The 21,548-nt window shown below is 38.7% G+C and overlaps 1 protein-coding gene across 7 annotated transcripts in view; it reads left to right on the top strand.

The window, feature by feature from the left end:
- LOC132377797 (ERC protein 2) overlaps nt 1-21,548 on the top strand; it is a 782,782-nt gene that overhangs the window by 695,928 nt on the left and 65,306 nt on the right. For 3 of the 7 annotated variants that reach the window (XM_059944157.1, XM_059944160.1, XM_059944156.1), the window contains one exon: nt 7,444-7,632. In XM_059944157.1, the coding sequence (XP_059800140.1) occupies nt 7,444-7,632 (189 nt within the window). Of the gene's footprint in view, nt 1-7,443; nt 7,633-15,067; nt 15,137-21,548 lie in introns of those variants that run through there. The other 4 variants (XM_059944163.1, XM_059944161.1, XM_059944158.1 and 1 more) reach the window with 3 other exon arrangements.

Genomic DNA, 21,548 nt, shown 5'->3' with positions numbered 1-21,548 from the left:
ATTCTGACTGTAGCACGTTCTGTTTTGTGATGATGGCATTGGAAGGTGATCTCCTAATGAGAAGAAAACATTATATAATCCTGCAGTCCTTTCAAAAACTGAACCAATCACCTGAGCAACAATAACCTTGAGAGCTTGCATTTTGAGGCAGATTTAACTTCAAAGCCCACAACCACTGTTGTACTGCAATAGCTTTCTAAAATGAATTAGATTAGCAAAATACCATTGAGCTATGCTTCACACAACATATCAGAAATGTAAAAAGCAAACTTAATAAATACATTTACTTAAAGAATATATGCAAGTCCATTCTTAAAATGCTTTTTTTTTGTGTTATCCACACTGTCTCTCTATACAGTGACTTTTTACGAAAATTTCTTTCTTTTTTACATGCAAGGGAATAAAAATATTTATGTTGCATCTCCGTCACAATGTACAAGCAATAAAGAGGAGAAATGTGGGAGGATACTCCCCAAACACTAAAATTGTATGCATAATTGTTTTGTATACATGTGTGTATAGTCAGATACACAGTCAGATCAATGTACAGTCAGACATGCAATGTGTATTGATAAATCCGATGGCCTGGTGAAAGAAGCTGTCCCAGAGACTGTTGGTCTTGGCCTTAATGCTGCGGTACTGTTTGCCAGACGGTAGCAGCTGAAACAGTTTGTGGTTGGGGAGGCTGTAGTCCCTGATGACTCTCTTTTATTTATCACATATTAGAAAAAGGTTAATTTTCTTGATCTTCAACTGAATTCTGAAACTTCTTAAAAAAAAACTTTGCTTGGAATTTAAGTCAAATCAAGATCATGGATTTGCCATAAAACTATCGGTGCAGCTTGAAGAATCTGTTTTGTCAGGTGCATGTTAATATATAGCATTTTTAACCACATTTGATCTTCCTGTGGATAAGAAAAGATGATTAACATGAGTCCTTTTCTTAGTCATGTTATAAAATATTTATGTGCTATGTGAAATTATGCCCAGACTAAAGCACTCAAGAGTTTTTATGGAGTAACGACGATTTACTGTCGATGTAAGAGTTTGCCCCACGTGAGATCATGGGTGTAATTGTAACTTTTGACCAAAAGTAAATGCTGATTCAAAGAGGAAATCCTATGTTAATGTATAATCTGAATTTTAGTTTCTACCAGAGTGAAATTGTCTAAGATCTTAGATAGCATATCTAACTTTATTAATGAACAGAGATACAGGCATCATCTTTAAGGACTTGACTATGAATTGGAGAGATATGTGAAAATTAAGACATGTAACAGAAATTCTGGACAGTTTATATCTCAGAGGAAATGGAAGCACACCAGAATGGGAATTGTTGGTCCTAAAATTCACTTGTCCAGCAGCGTTTAATGGTACAGTGGTGAAATAGGATTTGTTAGGGAAAATAGCATGTTCAACAAGCTTAATTTAGGGAATCTGAAATAAAGTGAAAATGTTTTTATTTATTTCATTAATTTCTCATTCTGTGATCATATATGGTCAGTTTACAGGAAATAATGGGCTGGATTATATTCAATTGGCTTGCTGTCCCTAGTCAGCCCATGCCACATTTTGTTTTTGAGAGTTCACAATCGAAGTTGAGTTCTGGACTCGCTGTCCTTTCTATACTGTGAAGTGGAGCAGTCCTTGCTCAAGGATTAGCTCTCCGGCATGGGATCCTGAGGCGCTGCCCCTAAGCACTGATAATCTTTTTATAGCTTGTTGCTATAGAGCAGCATAAATTGTCTCAGATATGCCAAAATAGTGTATAAGGAGTTAAAAGATTTGAAAAGCAATTATAAAAAATAATTTACTTAAACATTTAATTGACATTATTTTTAAAAATCAAGAAGTTGAGACAAGAGTGCGGTCAAGTTGATCCTAAGAACATCTTCCCCAGTTGATTCCAAGCAAAGGGATTTGTTATTTCAGAGCAAAATCTTTGGAACTCTCTTCCCCAGTTTCGGCAGTTTGGAAGCCATATCTTTGATTACCTTTAAGGTAGAGTTACATAGAGTTTTGATTAGCAAAGGTGTGAAAAACGACTTGAGGTTGAGGTCACATTCAGATCAGACATGAGAAAGGCAGAGAGATTTGAGAAGCCAGCTAGCACACTTCCGCACCTAACTTGTGAGTTCACATGGAACACTAATAAATATTGAAAGGGAAGCCATCATTAATTATTTGGATCTGCGCGGAATCATTTTCGAAGGCAAATTGGCAGTTTTCATATGGGAATCAAGAATCTGACCTGAGGGCTGAGAGCCGGAAGTAACTGTGGTATTTATTTGCTACTCAAAACAATTCTGTAAGTAGTGAAGGGTGTTTGGTGAAAAGCAGTATTCATATTATTAAAGCACCTGGTAGTTGATTTGTGCACTTTAAATTTCAGTAAGATTAAAATTCAACTTTAAACAATAGATCCATTAAGCATAATTAAAATCATTTTACTCAAAGTTAACATTGGTGTATATTACAATATTTATGTACATTTAATATGTGTAACATATAGGTATAAATGAATTTCACAGGATCCCTTGTGTCACAATCAGCATTAGATCAATAGTGGTTCTGACTTTGTTTATAATATTAAGCAAACCGACAAATTAGGTCTTTCCTTATCACAACTTAAAGCATTTGCTTATTTATTTGAGTTCTGCAGCTACCAGCTGGTAATTAGTTTTGAATTATCTGTTAACGGTTATCTTCAACTTGATGCCTTGAAATGTATTGGAAACAGAGTGAATCAGAGCTTTCACTGAGGGAATAGGTAGGCATTGGGAAAATAATTTGTATGGTTGCAGGGAAAAAATAGGGGAAATAGGACTGGATAGATTGTTCTGCAAGAAATACATGGACCTCGTGGGATAAGTAGCCTTGTAGGCTGCATTAACCAAATTTTCCACTTCTGTGAGCTTTCTGTCAGTTTCAACTACTGAACTTTAAGAATACACCTTTAAAGTTAAAGTGTCCTTAAAAGATTAGCTACTTTTATATGAATTTATGCAATCGTATTGTTTATTTTTGTTCATACCATATCCATTGCCAATTTTTCAAAATTGTTTGGTTGGATAAAATGGATGGTGAGCAATGACAATTTTGTGTTATGTACCATACCTGAACTTACTTGTATATATTTAAAATATACTTGCCTTCAATAGTTTAGTCTTCATTCCCTGATAAGTACAGTATCCTAAATTTTAAAACCAATCTGTTGCTTCAAGGAATTACAAACAAGAAGAGAAAATCTGCAGATGCTGGAAATCCAAGCAATACACACAAAGTGCTGGAGGAACTAAGCATGCCAGGCAGCAGCTATGGAAAAGAGGATAGTCGACATTTCAGGCTGAGGCCCTTCATGGAGGATCATCAATCCTCCAGCATTTTGTCTCTGTTGCTTCAGGGAGTGAAACCTTTTTCAATTACCATCACTATTTTCAGTCCATTTTCTTCCAGTTTTATAATATATTTTAGTTTAGTTTTCTCCATATGCTAAAGGTTTGCTGATAGTTAATTAGCTTCTGTAAGTTGCCCCTTATTTTAGGTAAGTGGCTAAAGAATCAATAGGGAGAGACTTGGTGAGGACAACAGATTTAGGAGTTATAGGTTAATGAAGAAGGAGCAATGAAGCCCTTGGGTTTGCTTTGTGGTGGGCCAAATAATCTCAAAGTAAGGATGTGCAATAGGAGGCTTCAGAAACATTGCTCCACCACTGATTACTTATAAATTATTTATCCATTTGGAAGCGAGTGTTTTACTTTTTATCAACAACACCTGTTTTTTCAAAAAGATTTAAATAATTTCAAAGTAAAAAAATATTTTTCAGATCGCACTAGAGGAAGATGGTGTGAAGGAAATTACTTGAGTTTTGAAAATTCCTATAGATGTAATGATTAAGTTATCAAATTGTGATCATTTAGCTCTTGTGGCCTTGAACCTAATCAGGATTACCATCCACTTCTCCTCCATTGTCTACTTTGGGAGAACTTAACCTTGAATATCTCTAGGAATAGTTTCTCTTCCTCCATCTCTCAGTGAAAATCAATATCAAGAATCTACCTTGTGTCCCTTTCCCATCCATATCCTGCCTCTCTGCAACATCCTGTAAAGCACTGCACTGAAAACTTTATCATGTACCTGAAACAAGCGGTAATGTGCTAAGGAATTGTCCCAAACACTTTCTGGAACTGCTCTGTCAAATTTGCCATCATCCAAGTACGATTGAAACTTGCAAACTGTGAGTATTTATTGTTGGTACTACTGGGAATGGCTAGTCCTGTTTAAAGGAATTCTACTCTGTTCTTGAAGTGAAACTTACCAGATGAGTGTGATCAGATTGTGAATGTAGGAGGCATTGCTAGTAACACACACATAATGCTGGAGGAACTCAGCAGGCCATGTAGCATCTATGGAAAAGAGTAAAGAGCCGATGTTTCCGGCCGAGACCCTTCATCAGAACTGGAGAAAAAGTCGAGAAGTCAGAGTAAGAAGGTGGGGGGAGGGGAGGAAGAAACACAAGGTACAGGAGATAGGTGAAACGGCGGGGGAGGAAGGGAGGGAGGGAGAGGTGAAGTAAGGTGCTGGGAGTTTGATTGACAAAATAGAGAGGACAGGGGAAGGAGGGAATCTGATCGGAGAGGACAGAAGACCATGGAAGAAAGAGAAGGGGAGCATCTGAGGGTGCTGATGGGCAGGTAAGGGGATAAGGTGAGAGAGGGAAATGGGAATGAGGAATAGCGAAGGGGCAGCATTACTGGAAGTTCAAGAAATTGATGTTCATGCCATCAGGTTGGAGGCCACCCAGGCAGAATATAAGGTGTTGCTCCTCCAACCTGAGTGTGGCCTCATCGTGGCAGTAGAGGAGACCATGGACTTACATGTCTGAATGGGAGTAGAATTGAAATGGGTAGCGACTGGGAGATCCCGGTTTTTCTGGCGGATGGGGTTTAGGTTTTCAGCAAAAGCAGTCTCTCAATCTACTCCCATCGATATACAAGAAGCCACACAGGGAGCATTCTCCATAATCCCCACCTCAGTCCTGTATCCTTTCATGCTCTTATAGCCCTCTTGAACTAATATCTTCTTTGATGGTGCCCAGTTTTATCTGATTGAGATGTTGCTTTTGGGTGTATTCTCCATTAAAGCTATCATATAAGCACATAGATGCTAAGATTGTATTGACCAAAATTTCCGATTTTATCTAGAAATGCTACCTCCTTGTAGGTAAAGTATTAACTAGAGCACATATAAAACAGTATTTGAAATCAGCAGGAATTTGATGATTACTTACAATTAAAAGTATTTTAAAATTTATTCTACTTCAGCAAAGGCTGTGGTTGTGTACCTATGAACTGTGTTTACAGTTGTAAAAGCTCCTTGCATTTACATTATTAAACCAAATCCAGAGACTACGATGATAGAGACATGAGAAAATATTTTGACAATAATTCCATCAGCACATAACCCTTCTACCGTTTGAACAAATTCAGCACAAGTGTAAAAGTGCTGGTGTATTTAACAGGACAAATGCAATTCTGAATCTCCTTCACTTGGAGAATGTTTGAAGGTTGCTTATTCTGTCATGGGATTGAGCAATAGAGTCAAGAGCATCTTTTATTGGCTGGCCATTGTGAAGATGCTAGTGAGCTGTCGTCTTTAATATGTGTAGCCTGTGGTGAAAATATACTCAAAAAGCTTTAAGTTTCATTCAATTATCATTCATATATGAATATAGCCAACCAAAACAGCGTTGCTTCAGGGCCAAGGTGCAAAACAGATGACCAACAACACACAGCACAGAGCACAAATAGCTGAGAAGGAAGTTCTGGAATTTTGACCCAGCAACGTGTGTTTTACGCTATCATTTTGGATGGAAGAAGTGGTAGTATAAAAGGTGTTCAGAGCTTCCTTCTTTATGCCAGTAGCTTCCTCTCAGTTTTCAGTACTGTCAGTCATGCAAGACCCAGAGAGGACTCAAGAATACCATCATACTCCGATGTGGAAGGATTCTTTATCGCTGTTTCTGTAACAGCTTTGTTTACCAGTTAGAGTTGTTAGCCCTGAGCTGAACCCCTACACCTGGAGGTTCAATGAACCACTCTTAGTCTGGCCTCTACCCTTTGACCTGTTTGGCATGCATGTCTCTACCAATGTCAAAACATAAAGCACTGACTCCAGCCAACATAGCTCTCTGGGCCGTTGAGGCACACAAGTCTCCAAACCCTACAACAAGGCTGTGGACCTCTTGGAGGTTTGTTCTGGTTTATATTAAATTTAATGCCCCCTTGATCAGAACTCCCATTCCCTCAACCATTGTTTGCTTACCTCAGAGCAATCAAGATGGTTTTGGATATTGGGAATATAAAAAAAAAGCATTGGGATAATTAAAAGGAATTGAATAAAGCTCCTGTTTCCAAGAAAGTAAAACAGAATTGTTTTAAACAACTGTGATGCAAAATGAGAAAAAAATGTACATAATTGTGTCTGTCAAAAATACTTATTTTATGGTTCCTCTTATATTTCATGCTCAAAACTATTGGCACTCAAATCCCTCGCATTTTGAAATATAGTATGTCTGAACAAAATAAGTGATGTTCGTTATTTTGTCTAAATAATGACAGTTATTGACAGCACACAGATTTATTTCATAAAAACTAATAACGCTCCAATTTTGTAAAGTTCCCCCTAAACACTGTTATGTATGCTTCACCTTATTCTATTCCATTTAATTGCTACATATGTTATTTGTTTTTATGTTCTTACCTGTCTGTCAGACATCCAGAAAAACTTTATGATGTGATGTTTCCATTCTTGTCCTAGAAATGTTTATTAATCAGTGTAAGATAGTAAGTGAACTCCTCCATTAATGGAGTAGTTGTAGTAAGTTTCCCTTGTACCTCCGTTCAGATACCTTCTCTTTGTTGTGTGAAGTACGGCTTTACAATAGCTACTGTTGTGTTGCAATTGAAGATTAATCTTGTTGACCTAAGGTTGCTGTAAATTCCAATGGAAATGTTTTACAATATCTTTGAAGCACTTCCAATGTAATTTATCTGTGACTGCATCTCTTAACAGCAAAATGATGCATTTTATAAATGAACACAATTAGGATTACAGGCTTCCAAAGGTCTGTAAATTCTTTTTGTTCAGTAATTGTTGCCACCATGCTAAAGTATCACAGCTCATTTGCCATCACTAATTTTTAACTGTACAGTCAATGTAAGCAACTTTGCAGAATTCCAGATTAGCTGAAGCATAGATGTCTATTTCTAACATTTGTGGTTGCATTGTAAGTATGGGAACTAGCTTTATTCTGCCATTGCACAATGAATACTTGTGAAATGCTATAAGCTTGAAGGTGAAATTCTTTTTGAGAGTTTTAGCAAAGAACGACATACCTCCATGTATACTTCTCTGGTGTAAATCAATATCATTTTCTGTTAGATGATCCAGTCACTGTTGGAGGCATTCAACCACCGCGTCAAATTAAAACTGTACATCGATCACCTGACTACACTTTGCCTGGAGCGGAATCCGCAAGTCTTGGCAGGATTGCCATCATTATCGGTCATGGAGGAAGAGGAGGATGAGGTTTCCCGGGAACGTCAGTTGCAGAGTTTGACACCTGTACAGGTGAGATATTCTAATTACATCTTGCACAGATAGATTTGTGTTTTGCCGTTTTGCTTGAGATCCTACAGCTGGAGGAAGGCACAAAGCATGTAATCTTCTAGTAGTAATGTCAACTTTTCTTCAATCAAGGATGGAAAAACACTGATCACCATTCTCTTCACTCTTCACATCAATTGTAAATTAAAACGTCTCAATTTAAAACAGGGATGGTTCATTGTAAAGAACTAAATTGCAATTTTGAAGAAACTGTAGATTCTATTACATTAGGTCATTTTTAGAGCTGCTTCCTTATTCATTGCTTCACTGAATCTCCCACACTCACTCTCTCTGTCTTGTGCACCATCTCTCACACTCTTTCTCACACTCTCTCCCTCTCTGTCACGTACTCTCACACTCTCTTGCATGCACAGTCCCTCACATGCTCTCTCTCACTCTTTCTCACACTCATTCTCCATCTCATACACTCTCTATCTCACATTCTCTCACTCTCACTCTTTCTCACACGTACCCTCTCATATGCACTCTCATGCACACTTTCACTCTCTCAATCATTGTTTTATCACACACATTCGCTCTCTTTCACACACGCATTTGCACGCTTTGTGCACACACACAGATGCATTCTCATTCTGTGCAGAGAGTTGAACAGCCTGTCAGGCCTCAAGTCAGGAGTCATTTACTACTAGCAGGAAAACTGGTGGTTTTGTCTTCAAAAGTGCAAGGAGTTCAGCATTCCTTCTGGCGAGGAACAGTCTCAGGCTCGTGCGATCTGCTTCTGGGCCTGAATCAAGGTAAGTTTTGTGCTGAACATCCCTCAAAGTGGACATGAGAGGGAGAGAAGCTGTAATCCCCACCTTCAAACCCTGTCCCTGGACCAATAGTGCTGAGTGACACCTGTACCCACTTCCTGATCCTTGCTAAAGTATAGTAGCTGACAGCCGAGGACGAACAGCCGCTGAACAGCAGATTCAAGGCAGCTCCATTCTCAGCAGGTACAAAATGTTTTTTAAAAGCGTTAAGTATTGATTGAGCTCAAACCCATTTTCTTCTTTTGTCATTAGAAATAAATAAGCTTGGTGATATTAGGAAAACACATTTATTAATTTGAAAGTCAATATTTCATCTGTTGTAATACTTCAGCTTCAATGTTTTGAAGTGTTTTTTTCAATTTAGGTAGACCTTGTGAATAGACAATTAATTTGTGTCTGTTCTAAAATGGAACATCTGATGTCAAACCAGAGTCCTTTCTATAAAATAATGAAAATGGTGTCCCTATTGTACAAATGGATACTGAGAATGAGAGGATGCTGAAGAATTTGTTATATAGGTATTTGACCTCTTCACCCAAGCCGTGCTGAGTGGTATCTGTAAATCGCAAAGAATTCATTGAAGTCCTGCTCCATTGAAAATAAAGAGAGGTTTTCAGATTTTGCTGCTCTGCAATAATAAAAGTCAAGCAATCTGAACATATGCACCAGTGGGTGCACAAAAGCAACTTTGAGCTATTAAATAGCTCATTATGTAGCTTTTAATCCAGTCACATGGGAAACTACGAACTGTAACAACAGCTCATGAAATGTGAAACTATGGGAACAGCTGAGTAAATGCAAACACATTCTGATTTTAGAAAGCTGATAATATTAAAGATAACTGAAAGACCACTTCTGTTGTAGTTGCATTGCAAATAGCTTGGATTTTTAATGAAAATAATGTAGAATGTCATGTAAGCAGTTTTGTTTTTAAAAGGTGAAGCTCTATAATGTACTTCAATATTTGAGCCCTGTGCACAGTTATCATCTGTTGTCTGCAACAGTCCAGTGGTATAAACAGCGCAGCGTTGCAATAGCCCGTCCATTACGAAAGGTATGGTTTTCTGTGCTTGCTTTATTGGCAACAAAAGCATAACATGTGCTTGCAGATGGAAGCAGTTTTGTTTTTTACTTTGACTGCTGTCAAGCTGAGCAGCTTATCCTGCCCATACAGGACAGTGAAGCTGTTAATGTGCTCACTGGCCCATACAGACCTTCCCAGACACTGCAAAAAGGTGTGTATACTTGCATTATGCTAGTACACCATAACATTGTAACAACTACACAATGCAGCTTTGCAAAGCAAAACTTGGGCTACCGTAAAACTATTTTCTACATAATGCCCAAGACTTGAAGTACACATTGTGAACAGTTTCCTGATGAAATCATTGTCTGTTTTTAAGAACAAATAAGGTGGAGATGGCAAACAGAAAGCCAAAGAATTGCAGAAATTCTATGATTCTGTAGTTCTAGGAACATAATAGAGAGAGACTCCTACCCGGATTCATACTGCCTGACATTACATGTGCAAAGTTTCAAGTTGATGTATGTCCTTAAGTATTTATTTGAAATAACCAACTTATTGATCGCACGTTGAATCTGTCAACAAGAAATAATAGCATTGTTTTAACCCCTGACATTCACAGGATAAGTCCTTGCTGAACTTATACAGCAGAATTTATACTTCTGCTGCCTGACACCAACATTGATAGCCCAAGGAAACACTTTCTGTATACCCACAAATTATCAGGCTTCTCGAGATGAATACAATTATCTTGGTGTACCAAAGGCTTAAAAGTATGTGCAGTGGTATGAAAAATGCGGTTGAGCTAATGATTGCCAATTTTATCTGGGAAGTAAATAACTTCAGAATTGTGTCTGTTTTACTTGATATGATCTAAAAGAAAGAACCGCTTGCCAGAGCAAAAGTAGCCATCAGCTATTTCAGGGTTATTTTTACCAGTTCAGCAGACTCAAAGCTTCATGCAGTACAGTAAGTCCAGCCTCGTCCAACTTGAACCTCCTCAGCACTCACTCATCCAAATTCATAAATGAATAGGTGTTTAAATGAAATTAAATGTTACTCTTACAGTATGCTGCACTCCCAGTGAGAAGTCTTTTCGCACTTCCCATCACTTGAAGAGGGTGAAAGCTGCCCACTGGGAGAGCAGCATGATGTTGTAATGAAGTTTTTGTTTCGGTTAAGTGCTTGACGCAGCACTGAATTTGGAGAGTACTGGACCTAGTGTTTGATATTACCACATTATTATGTGTTATTTTAAGGTATCATAACACTCTAAAAACAAGGACAGGAATAAGCTTGCTGTGGAGTGAGTAAATCATATGTGGTTTAAAAACGCCAAACGGGTCACATAAGAAAGAGCAGTGGATACTGGTGTAAAATCTAACAAAAAATTTGTTAGTTTTTTTTTAATTAGTCCTTTTAAAAGTTAGAATTATGGATTTTTTGTTATTAAGAATTACGTGTCATAGAGATTTTAATTGTTACCAGTAAGCAAAATGCTGGTTTGTGATTATTTTTGTCTAACTGCACTGTACACTCTAGTTTCCAAATGAGCAGGTACTTAATTCAGTGTCACTTTCCTCCCAGATCTAGGAGCAAAATGCCTGCCAGTCTCAATGCAGGAGATTATTAATAGTGAATCATTAATTAAGAAGCTTTCCTATCAGATCTTCAATTAAAAATGAATGCATCGTAGAAAATTCACAGTTGAGAAAGAGGACATTTTCACTCACTGTATTTCTTCTACTTTGAAAATAAAAAGAGCTGCCCAGAAGATCTAACCTTCCAGCTCTTGATATGTTGTGATGCAGGTCAGAGTGGTTTGTGTTTCAGCTGCTCTTTCAGGCAGGGAGTTCCAGCTCCCACCATCCAGTCTTGCGATTCTTCCTCCCCCACTAATCTTTGCTGAGGTTACTTTAGATCATTGCCAGAGATCAAATGCTTCATCTCAAGTTCAAGGTCAAGATTCTTATTCAACCATGCATATGTATACAGCTAAAGGAAACATGGTTCCTCTGGGGCCAAGGTGCAAAACGCAGTATGCATGATCACACACAACACATAGAGTACGATCCAGCACGGAGTCGCAAAATAACATTAGCACAAGTTCCTGAGTGGCACGGCCTGCAGATTGACATGTTGACGTAGAGTGTGAGGTGCATGTTTATGTTAGACGGTATAATGTTACTGACACTATTATAAAAAAAAAACAAGCAGTAGTGTAAATATTTGAAACAGCAGAAATAAAAGATGAAAAGTGACCAGTACAGGATGCGAGTGTGGGGAGTGGGGAGGGTAGGAGCAGAGCATACACATGTGCTGGGTGGAAGCAGGGTGTTAAAAAGTCTATGCAATGAACCAGAATTGATTAGAGAGCTTAAGGTAAAAGATCCTTAGGGGTAAGTGATCATAAAATGATTGAATTCACCCCGAAATTTGAGAAGCAGAAGCTAAAGTCAGATGTATCCGTATTATAGTGGAGTAAAGGAAATTACAGAGGCACAAGAGAGGATTGGGCCAGAACTGGTTAGAGAAGGACACTGGCTGGGATGATGGCAGAGCAGCAATGGCTGGAATTTCTGGAAGCAATTTGGAAAGCACAGGATATATATACATCCTAAAGAGGTAGAAGTATTCTAAAGGCAAGATGACACAACCGTGGCTAACAAGAGAAGTCCAAGCCAACATAAAAGCCAACAAGAGAGCGTGTAATAGAGCAAAGATTAGTGGGAAGTTAGAGGATTGGGAAGCTTTGAAGTATCAACAGAAAGCAACTAAAAAAGTCATTAAGAAGGTAAAGATGGAATATGAAAATAAACTAGCCAATAATATTAAAGGGGATATCAAAAGTTTCTTCAGATACATAAAGTGTAAAAGAGAGGCGAGAGTGGATATTAGACTGCTGGATAACGCTGCTGAATAGGTAGTAATAGGGAAAAGGAAATGGTGGACAAACCCAGTGAGAATTTTCACCAGTTTTCACTGTGGAAGACACTATCAGTATGGTGGCGGTTCCAGTTGTCAGACTTCATGAAGTGTGTGAAGCTCCCATTACAAGGGAGAAAGTTCTTGGGAAACTGAAAGGTCTGAAGGTCGATAGGTCACCTGAACCAGGTGGTATACACCACAGGGTTCTGAAAGTGGTAGATGAAGAGATTGTGGTGGCATTAGTAATGATCTTTCAAGAATAACTAGATTCTGGAATGGATCTGGAAAGCTGGAAAATTGCAAATGTCACTCCACCCTTCAAGAAGGGAGAGAAACAGAAGAAAGGAAAATATAGGCCAGTTAGTGTGACCTCAATGGTTGGGAAGATGTTGTTGATTGTAAAGGATGTGGTTTAGATGTACCTGGAGGTACATGATAAAATAGGCCATAGTCAGCATGGTTTCCTCAAGGGAAAATCTTGCCTGACGCATCTATTGAAATTCTTTGCGGAAATAACAAGCAGGATAGACAAAGGAGAATCTGGTGATGTTGTGGTAGCTGGATTTTCAGAAGGTCTTTGCCAAGATGCCACACATGAGGCTGCTTTACAAACCACAAGCCCTTGGTATTACAGGAAAGATTCTAGCATGGATAAAGCAGTGGCTGATTGGCAGGAGGCAAGGAAGGTGAATAAAGGGTGCCTTTTTTAGTTGGTTGCCAGTGACTAGTGGTGTTCCACAGAGGGTCTGTGTTGTGACTGATGGGTTTTTTTTTAAGAATCGTTGCCACAGGCAGCTGTGGAAGCCAAGTCTTAATGCATATTTAAGGCAGAGGTTGACAGATTTGTAATTGGTCAGGGCATGAAGGTATACAGGGAGAAGGCAGGAGATTTGGGCTGAGAGGAAAAATGGATCAGCCGATGAAATGGCAGAGCAGATTCGATGATACAAATGACCTAATATTTTATGGTCTTGAACATGAATTTGTGCACGGTAAGTCATGTCTAACCAATTGCATAGCTTTTCAAGGAAGATACCAGGAAAGTTGATGAAGGGAAGGCAGTGGATGTTGTATACATGCACTTTAGCAAGCTGTTTGACAAAGTCCTACATTGGGAGGTTGGTCAAGAGGGTTCAGTTGCTTGGCATTGAGAATGAGGTAGTAAATTGGATTAGACATTGAGTTTGTGGGAGAAGCTAGAGAGTGGTAGTAAATGGTTGCCTCTTTGACTGGAGTCCCATGACTAGTGGTGTGCTGCATAGTGCAGCCACGAGTCTGTTGTTGTTTGTCATCTATATCAATGAGCTGAATAATAATATAGTAAGCTTTATCAGCAAATTTGTGGATGACATCAAGATTGGAGGCGTAGTAGACAGTGAGGATGGCTATTAGGGCTTGCAGCAGGATCTGGACCAGCTGGAAAAATGATAAATAAATTAAAATAGTTTTAGAATTGTAATCAATTTTTTAATCATTTACTGTGCATCAGAAGGAAGAGATGAAGTCTCTTGTGAATGAACTCTGAGATTTGTCTTCTCCAGACAGCCATGAATCAAAGAAAACCATGGAGTCATTCAAAGAAAGACATCAAATTACCCATGCCTAAAAAAAACAAATCACGCAAATGACAGTATATCTGTGATTGAGAAGATACTGCAGACAGTACTTAGGGACAGATTATGCACACATTTAGAAAGGCGTGGCCTGCTTGGGGACAAACAACATGACTTCTTGTGGTGCAGCTCATGCTTTACAAACTTGATAGACTTTTTTGAGGCGGTGACAAAGGTGCATGATGAAGGTAAAGCAATGGATATTGTTCGACATTAACTTTAGTAAGGCATTTTATAAGGACCTTCATGGTAGGTTGATTTGGAAGATAAAGATTCATGGGATTCATATAATATATATGAATCATATAATATATATTCATATATAATAATATACTTATTATAACCTTACAGCAAGTTCCAGTATCTTACCATTGAATAGAGTCAAACACCCAGAGTGAACTGTGTTATTCAGCATGAATTACAAGTTTGGGTTCAGAACTGGCTTGCCCGTAGAGCACAGAATAGGGAAGAAAGGCCGTCATTTTGGCTGAAGACCTGTAACTGATGCTATGCACAGAGTTAAGTTCTAGGACCTCTGTTGTCTGAGATCTATATAAGTGATCTGGATGAAAATGCAGATGGGTAGATTAGGTTAGCAAATTTGCAGATGGCACTAAGATTAGTGGAGTTGTTGACAGTGTAAAGGACTATCAAAGAATCTAGTGAGATATAGAACAGTTACAGATGTGGGAAGAGAAGTGGCAGATGAACTTTAATCTGGGCAAGTGTGAGGTGTTGCACTTTGGGAGATCAAATAAAAGGAGAAAGTATGCAATTAATGGTAGATCCTTTAAAGCACTGAAGTACAGAAGAATCCAAGTCAATGGTTCAGTGGTAGGATTGTTTAGTAGGAAAGTCATGCTCAGCTTTATAAAACTTCAGTCAGACCTCACTTGGAGTATTGTGTGCAGTTCTGGTAGTCCCATCATAAAAAAGGTTATGGACACTATTAAGAAAGATTGGACCAAATTAGGTTGTTGGAACATGAGGGGAGACCTGATAAAGATTTTTAAAGTTATGAGAAGCATCAATAGGTTATACAGTCATAATCTTTTCCCTAGGGTGAAGATGTCAACGTAGAGGACATGCTTTTAAGATTAGAGCTGGGAGGTTTAAAGGTGATGTGACAGGTAAGCTTTTTTAAACAGTGGTAGATGCCTGGAATGGGATACCACAATAGTTATGGAAACTGGCAGTTTGGTCAAGTTTATAGGCTTTTGGATAGAAGGGAATGGAGGGATATACTGTAGGTCATATACAGGAATAGGATATTTTCTATGAATTAGCACAATATTTTGGACTGACTGGCCTAGCAACACTGTACTCTTCTATGTTGTATTTCAAATTGCTTCTCATTATTTTACTGTCAGCTTTGTCTCAATTGGTAACACTCTTATCTTTTGAGCCAATGTCTCTGGGGCTAGTCCCATTCCTGAGGCTTGAGCACAAATCTGGGGGATGCTTCTAGACAGTGTTCATGAAACTAATGCCTTATCTGCCATTGCGGGTGAATGTAAAAGATCACCAGACATTATTGCAAGAAGTGGTAGCACTGACAGTATTTTTCCCCTCAATCAACATTTCAAAACAGATCATCATGATATTGTTTGTGGGAATTTATTTTACAAATATTGATGGCTACATTTCCTACTTTACAAAAAGACCACAATGGAAAAGTTAGTCAATAACTATTCATTAAGACATTTTGAACAAGGTATGAAAATCACTATGTAAGCTGCAATATAAATTTTATTTCTTCGCTGTACGGTTCTGCTAAATCTACCCTCAGTCTTTCCACTGCATTCTTTAATGGAACAATTCAGCTGCATGCAGCATTCAAAGTTTAAAAAAAAAATTAATCATAGCTCAATAAAAGAAAGGAAGATTTGTGTTTCTGCAGCACTTTTTATAGCACTTTCAGGGCTCACAAATGTATATATTAGCCATTGGAATATCTTTTGAAGTGAAGTCATTTGTAGGGAAAGCTGAGCCATTTGCCTGTAACAGGTTCCCAATGAAAATATTGTAAGTAATAAGCAGGTAATCATGCTTGGTAATATTGCGTGAGATGTAGACGTAGCAATGTACAAGATAACTCCCTCGCTAATCTTCAGACCACCACTATGCAATCTAATATGATCATCCGGTGCCTTGTTCAACACCTCACATCAGCAAGAGTGCAATACTCTCTCAGTACTCCACCTGACTCTCAGTCTGGATATTAGTGCTTCACTCTTCAGTAAACCGTTAACCCAAACATCTTGATTCAGAAGCAAGAATTCTGTCAACTGAGCCATAGATGACAACATGTACTGTTGCTTTCATGTGAAAAACAGAAAATTCTCTTGCTCTTTTCTCTGAAGATATTTACCTGTATTTATCTTTTCCAGATAATTATGCTTTGTAGTCCCTGTGTTACTGTGCCGGTTCATCCTTCAGTGCGTATACATTGTTTATATTCCCAAAATAATGAATTGAATTGAATTGACTTCATTACTTACATTGTTCATATACATGAGGAATAAAAATCGTTTCGTTACATCTCCGTCTAAGTGTGCAATTTATAGTCATTTATAAAAAATATTATGTACAACAGGACAGTCAATATAAGAAAGAAATACAATTGTATCATCATGTATTAATCAGTCTGATGGCCTGGTGGAAGATGATGTCCCAGAGCCTGTTGGTCCTGGCTTTTATTTTGCGGTACCATTTTTCAGATGGGAGTAGCTGGAACAGTTTGTTGTTGGGCTGACTCGGGTCCCAATGATCCCTTGGACCCTTTTTACATAACAGTCTTTGCAAATGTCCTGAATAGTGGGAAATACACATCTATGGATTGAATTTACAAATTATTTGGTCATTTTGAGAACGTATTTCTTCCAGAAGCATTATTACTGTTATTGTCATGGTTGGAAAAACTAATATTTGTATGCTGTCAACAAGTTTCAAAGTCATGTTTCTTGTATCTAAGTCCAGATCATATGTAGGCCAAGTACTAATCTAGAGTGACATCCTTCAAACACTGCTTAATGGTGCCACATGCATTTCTCCTGTACAATTTCATTTCGTGGGTCAATTTAATGTTTCTATTGCTACATTTCTTTCTTTTGCTATTGATCTGAATTTATTAGGCCAGAACTCTGCTTGCCATTGGGTTTTCTTGCTTTTTCTGGATGCAGTGACATTGACTTGATACCCAAAGCTATCCCAATTCTAAATCTTGAGGTTTGACATTGATCTACAGTGTTGTGTGTGGTATAATAACATTGCATGGATAAATCAAAACAACCCTATGAGCTTCTTTTTAATGTATTTGATCACAAGTTGTGGAGAGTGCTGACAAGGCTATTGTTTATACTCAATTCAATTATTGCTCTTGACTGTGAGACTTGTTTGGCCATTCCAGTGTCCAATTAACCACAACCACATGGATACATGTAAAACAGACTGGTAAAGGATGGGAGATTTCCATCTCTAAATGATGCTAATGAGTCAGATGGCTTCTTACAGCAATTTGGTGGTTTCATGGTCACCATGATTTCAGATTTTTAATTCCAAATTTAGTTCTCTTGCTGCTGTGATTGGGTTTCAACTTTTATCTCCAGATCAGTAATCCAGGCATTTGAATGTCAGTCACAACACTATGCTACCATTGCACTTTTTAATCTAAATGGTTATGCTTCCTTCAAAACCTACGGAAATGCTTTTCTCTAATACTTATTGTTTTTTTCGTGATTAACCCTTGCATTTTCTAATTGATTTTATCTTAAGTTATAACTTTAATAGCACGTCATTGTCGGGTTTGTATCACAGACTTCAATCGGACAAAGTCTGCGCCCAATTTATTCTTCACTCCTTTCTTGATCAGAAGTAACGGTGGCCTAACAAACACGAGAAAATCTGCAGATGCTGGAAATCATAACTACACATACAAAATGCTGGATGAACTGAGCAGGCCAGGCAGCATCCATGGAAAAGAGTAAACAGTCGACATTTCAGGCCGAGACCCAGGGAAACGTTGACTGTTTACTCTTTTCCATCGATGCTGCCCGGCCTGCTGAGTTCCTCCAGCATTTTGTGTGTGTTGTTATGGTGGCCTATCCATTCAAGACATGCTTTTTAATGGGCAATTTTCTGCACACAATGATGCACTCTCATATCACATACGGTATTCTGGTTATCTTTGCTACCAGGATTAGAAAAAGCAGGTTTAATATCTTTGCCAAATACACTGGATTTTTGTCTCCTGAGCAAATTATTATATTTTATGAGCTTATAGAAATGTATGCAATTTATTTATTACCTTTTCTCATATTTTTTAAAATTTCTTGAATGTCTTCTTCATCCCAGTGTAATAATATTAGCCCCACCTACCAAGTGCCTTACTTTTAAGTTTCAGTTTAGCTTTAAATAATTTTATTAAAGAAAAGAACCTTATAAGTTGTTCTGCTGCACGTTGTGGGCACGTTATGTTATCACCCGAGCACATCGTCATATTGTATTGTTCTTAACACAAATGACATATTTCACTCAGTTTCAATGTATGTGTGATTAATAAATCTAAATTTTCTTTCAATTTGTAAAATAGTACAAACAAAGTACTATAGCAATAGGACAAAGATCAAACAGATAAAAAGAGTAAAGTTAGAAGTGATGTCAGGAAGCACTTCACACAAGGGTGAGCAACACATAGTAGGAATTCTTAGGTAATATAGAAAACCAAATAATGATAATCACATTGAAATTGGTTAGTCCTGTTAATAACTCGTGCTTTCTCTACACGTAACATAGGGTATAGTATGCCTTACTTATCTACTGTGTACATCCAAATTCCCCACCTATCTGAGTGAAATGGAGGATTTCCCTTCCAGATTAATTAGAACATAGATAATTACAGCCCACGCTGTTGTGCTGACCTTTTAACATACTCCAAGATCAAAATAACCCTTCCCTTGTCCATAGGCCTCCGTTTGTCTATCATCCATGTACCTAAGAGTTTCTTAAATATCCCTGATGTGTCTGCTACTAACACTGCCCCTGACAGTACATCCATCACCCTCTGTTAAAAAAAAACTTATACCTGACATCCCTCCTATACATCCCTTCTATACTTCCCTTAAGTCACCTCAAAAGTATGCCTCCCTTGTATTTGCCATTTCCACCCTGGGTAAAAGTAAAGTTTCTGGCTGTCAACTCAGTCTATACTTTACTTGTACAATTCCATCAAGTTACCTCTCATTCTCCTTCCAAAGAGAAAAGTCCTAGCTAACTCAACTTGCACCCATAAGGCATGCTCTCTAAACCAGGCACCATCCTTGTAAGTCTCCTTTGCACCCTCTCTAAAACTTCTACATCCTTCCTATAATGAGGCGACCAGAACTGAGCACAGTAATCCACATGTGGTCTACTCAGGGTTTTATAGAGCTGCAGCATTACCTCGTGGCTCTTAAACTCAATCCCCCAACTAATGAAAACCAACACACTATACACCTTCTTAACAGACCTATCAACTTGCACTGCACCTTTGAGGGATCTATGGACAGGGATCCCAAGACCCTCTGTTGCTGCACAATGCTGTGAATCCTGTCATTAATCCTGTATTCTGCCTTCAAATTTGACCTTCCAAAGTGAATCACTCCATAACTGTTCAGAAGTACAGAGGATTCTGATTAATTGGGGCAGCCATTAATATGGGACAACTCTTAAAAAACTAAAACTGATTGAGAAAATTGCTGGGATTCCCTTCATTTATTTGGTTCACTATGCCACTTAATTTGGACAGGAGACTGTTTCTGGTCAGTTTCTAATTAGTGTGAGACGTGTCAATTAGACACTACACCATGCTCAAAGTGAACAGTTTTTAAATAGCGTCACTTGTGTATGGTGTGTTCAAAAAGCAGTAATTTTTGTCACTGATAATTGAAAAGTAATAAGCAGTAAGATAATTCAGAATGGTTTTGCTCACGCAGTTTCAAGCATTCAGGCTCAGAGATGCCAGAAACGGCCAGATGTGAAAATGAAACTATTTCTCTACTTCAGCAAGTTAGGAATTACAAAGAGTTCCAGGGAAGGTGGGATCTGTTCCGAAAGGACGGTTTACACCTGAACTGGAGCAGTACTAACATTCTTGCAGGGAAGTTTGCTAGTGCTTCTTGGGGGGGGGGTTAAGCTAAATTTGCAGGGGGCGGGGATCCAGAATGTGAGGGAGGATAGCGAGCGGAAGAATAAAGGACAGGTGGGGACTACACGGTTCCGGAATATTAAATGTGTAGTAGAGGAAGGTGGGGCGGAACAAGTAATAAGGAGGACTCATGTACAGAGGGATGGTCTGATGGAACATGGAGTTAAATGTGTTGAAAGAATAAGTAAATTTAGGAAGGACAACAAAATTCTAGGGGCGTATAGCCCGATGGGAGTTCGGGGAGCTGGGTTAAGCACAATAGGCAGCGATTCAAACAGAGAGAGGAGAAATGGGTTAAAAATTCTATATCTGAATGCACGAAGTGTCAGAAATAAGGCGGATGAGCTTGAAGCCCAGGTGCGAATGGGTAACTATGATGTTGTTGGGATAACAGAGACATGGCTGCAGGGAGATCAGACCTGGGAAATGAATGTACAAGGGTATACGTGCTATCGTAGGGACAGAAATGTGGGCAGAGGGGGTGGGGTGGCCCTGTTGGTGAGGAATGAGATTCAGTCCTTTGCAAGGGGGGACATAGGGTCAGGAGAAGTAGAGTCTGTGTGGATAGAACTGAGGAACAGTAAGGGCAAAAGGACCCAAATGAGTGTTGTCTACGGGCCACCAAACAGTAGCATGGATATTGGGTGCAAGTTGAATAGGGAGTTAACATTGGCATGTGGCAAAGGTAATGTAGCAGTAGTTATGGGGGATTTCAACATGCAGGTGAACTGGGAGAATCAGGTTGGTGCTGGACCACAGGATAGGGAGTTTGTAGAGTGCCTACGGGATGCATTCTTGGAACAGTTTGTACGAGAGCCGACCAGGGACAAGATTATTCTGGATTTACTGTTATGTAATGAACAGGATTTGATAAGCGATCTCACAGTAAAGGAGCCATTAGGAGGTAGTGATCACAATATGATAAGCTTTTATCTGCAATTTGAGAAGGATAAGGGCAGCTCGGAGGTGTCAGTGTTGCAGATGAACAGGGGAAACTATGGAGCCATGAGTGAGGAGCTGGCCAAAGTTGACTGGACGGATAGCCTAGCAGAAAAGACAGTGGAACAGCAATGGCAGGTATTCTTGGGAATAATGCACAAGGTGCGAAATCAATTCATCCCCCAGAGAAGGAAGGATTCAAAGGGGGGAAAGGGGCCACAGTGGTTGACAAAGGAAGTCAGAGATTGCATAGCATTAAAAAAAAGGAAATATGATAGAGCTAAGGTGAGTGGGAGGACAGATGATTGGGAAGTTTTTAAGGAACAACAGAACTTAACTAAAAAGACAATAGGGGGAGAAAAACTGAGGTACGAACACAAGCTAGCCAGGAATATAAAGGAAGATAGCAAAAGCTTTTT

Source organism: Hypanus sabinus, chromosome 19 (genome assembly GCF_030144855.1).
Source record: "Hypanus sabinus isolate sHypSab1 chromosome 19, sHypSab1.hap1, whole genome shotgun sequence".
Taxonomy (NCBI): Eukaryota; Metazoa; Chordata; class Chondrichthyes; order Myliobatiformes; family Dasyatidae; genus Hypanus; species Hypanus sabinus.
The sequence above is the reverse complement of the archived record's forward strand: the minus strand, read 5'-3'. Positions and strand labels throughout refer to the sequence as shown.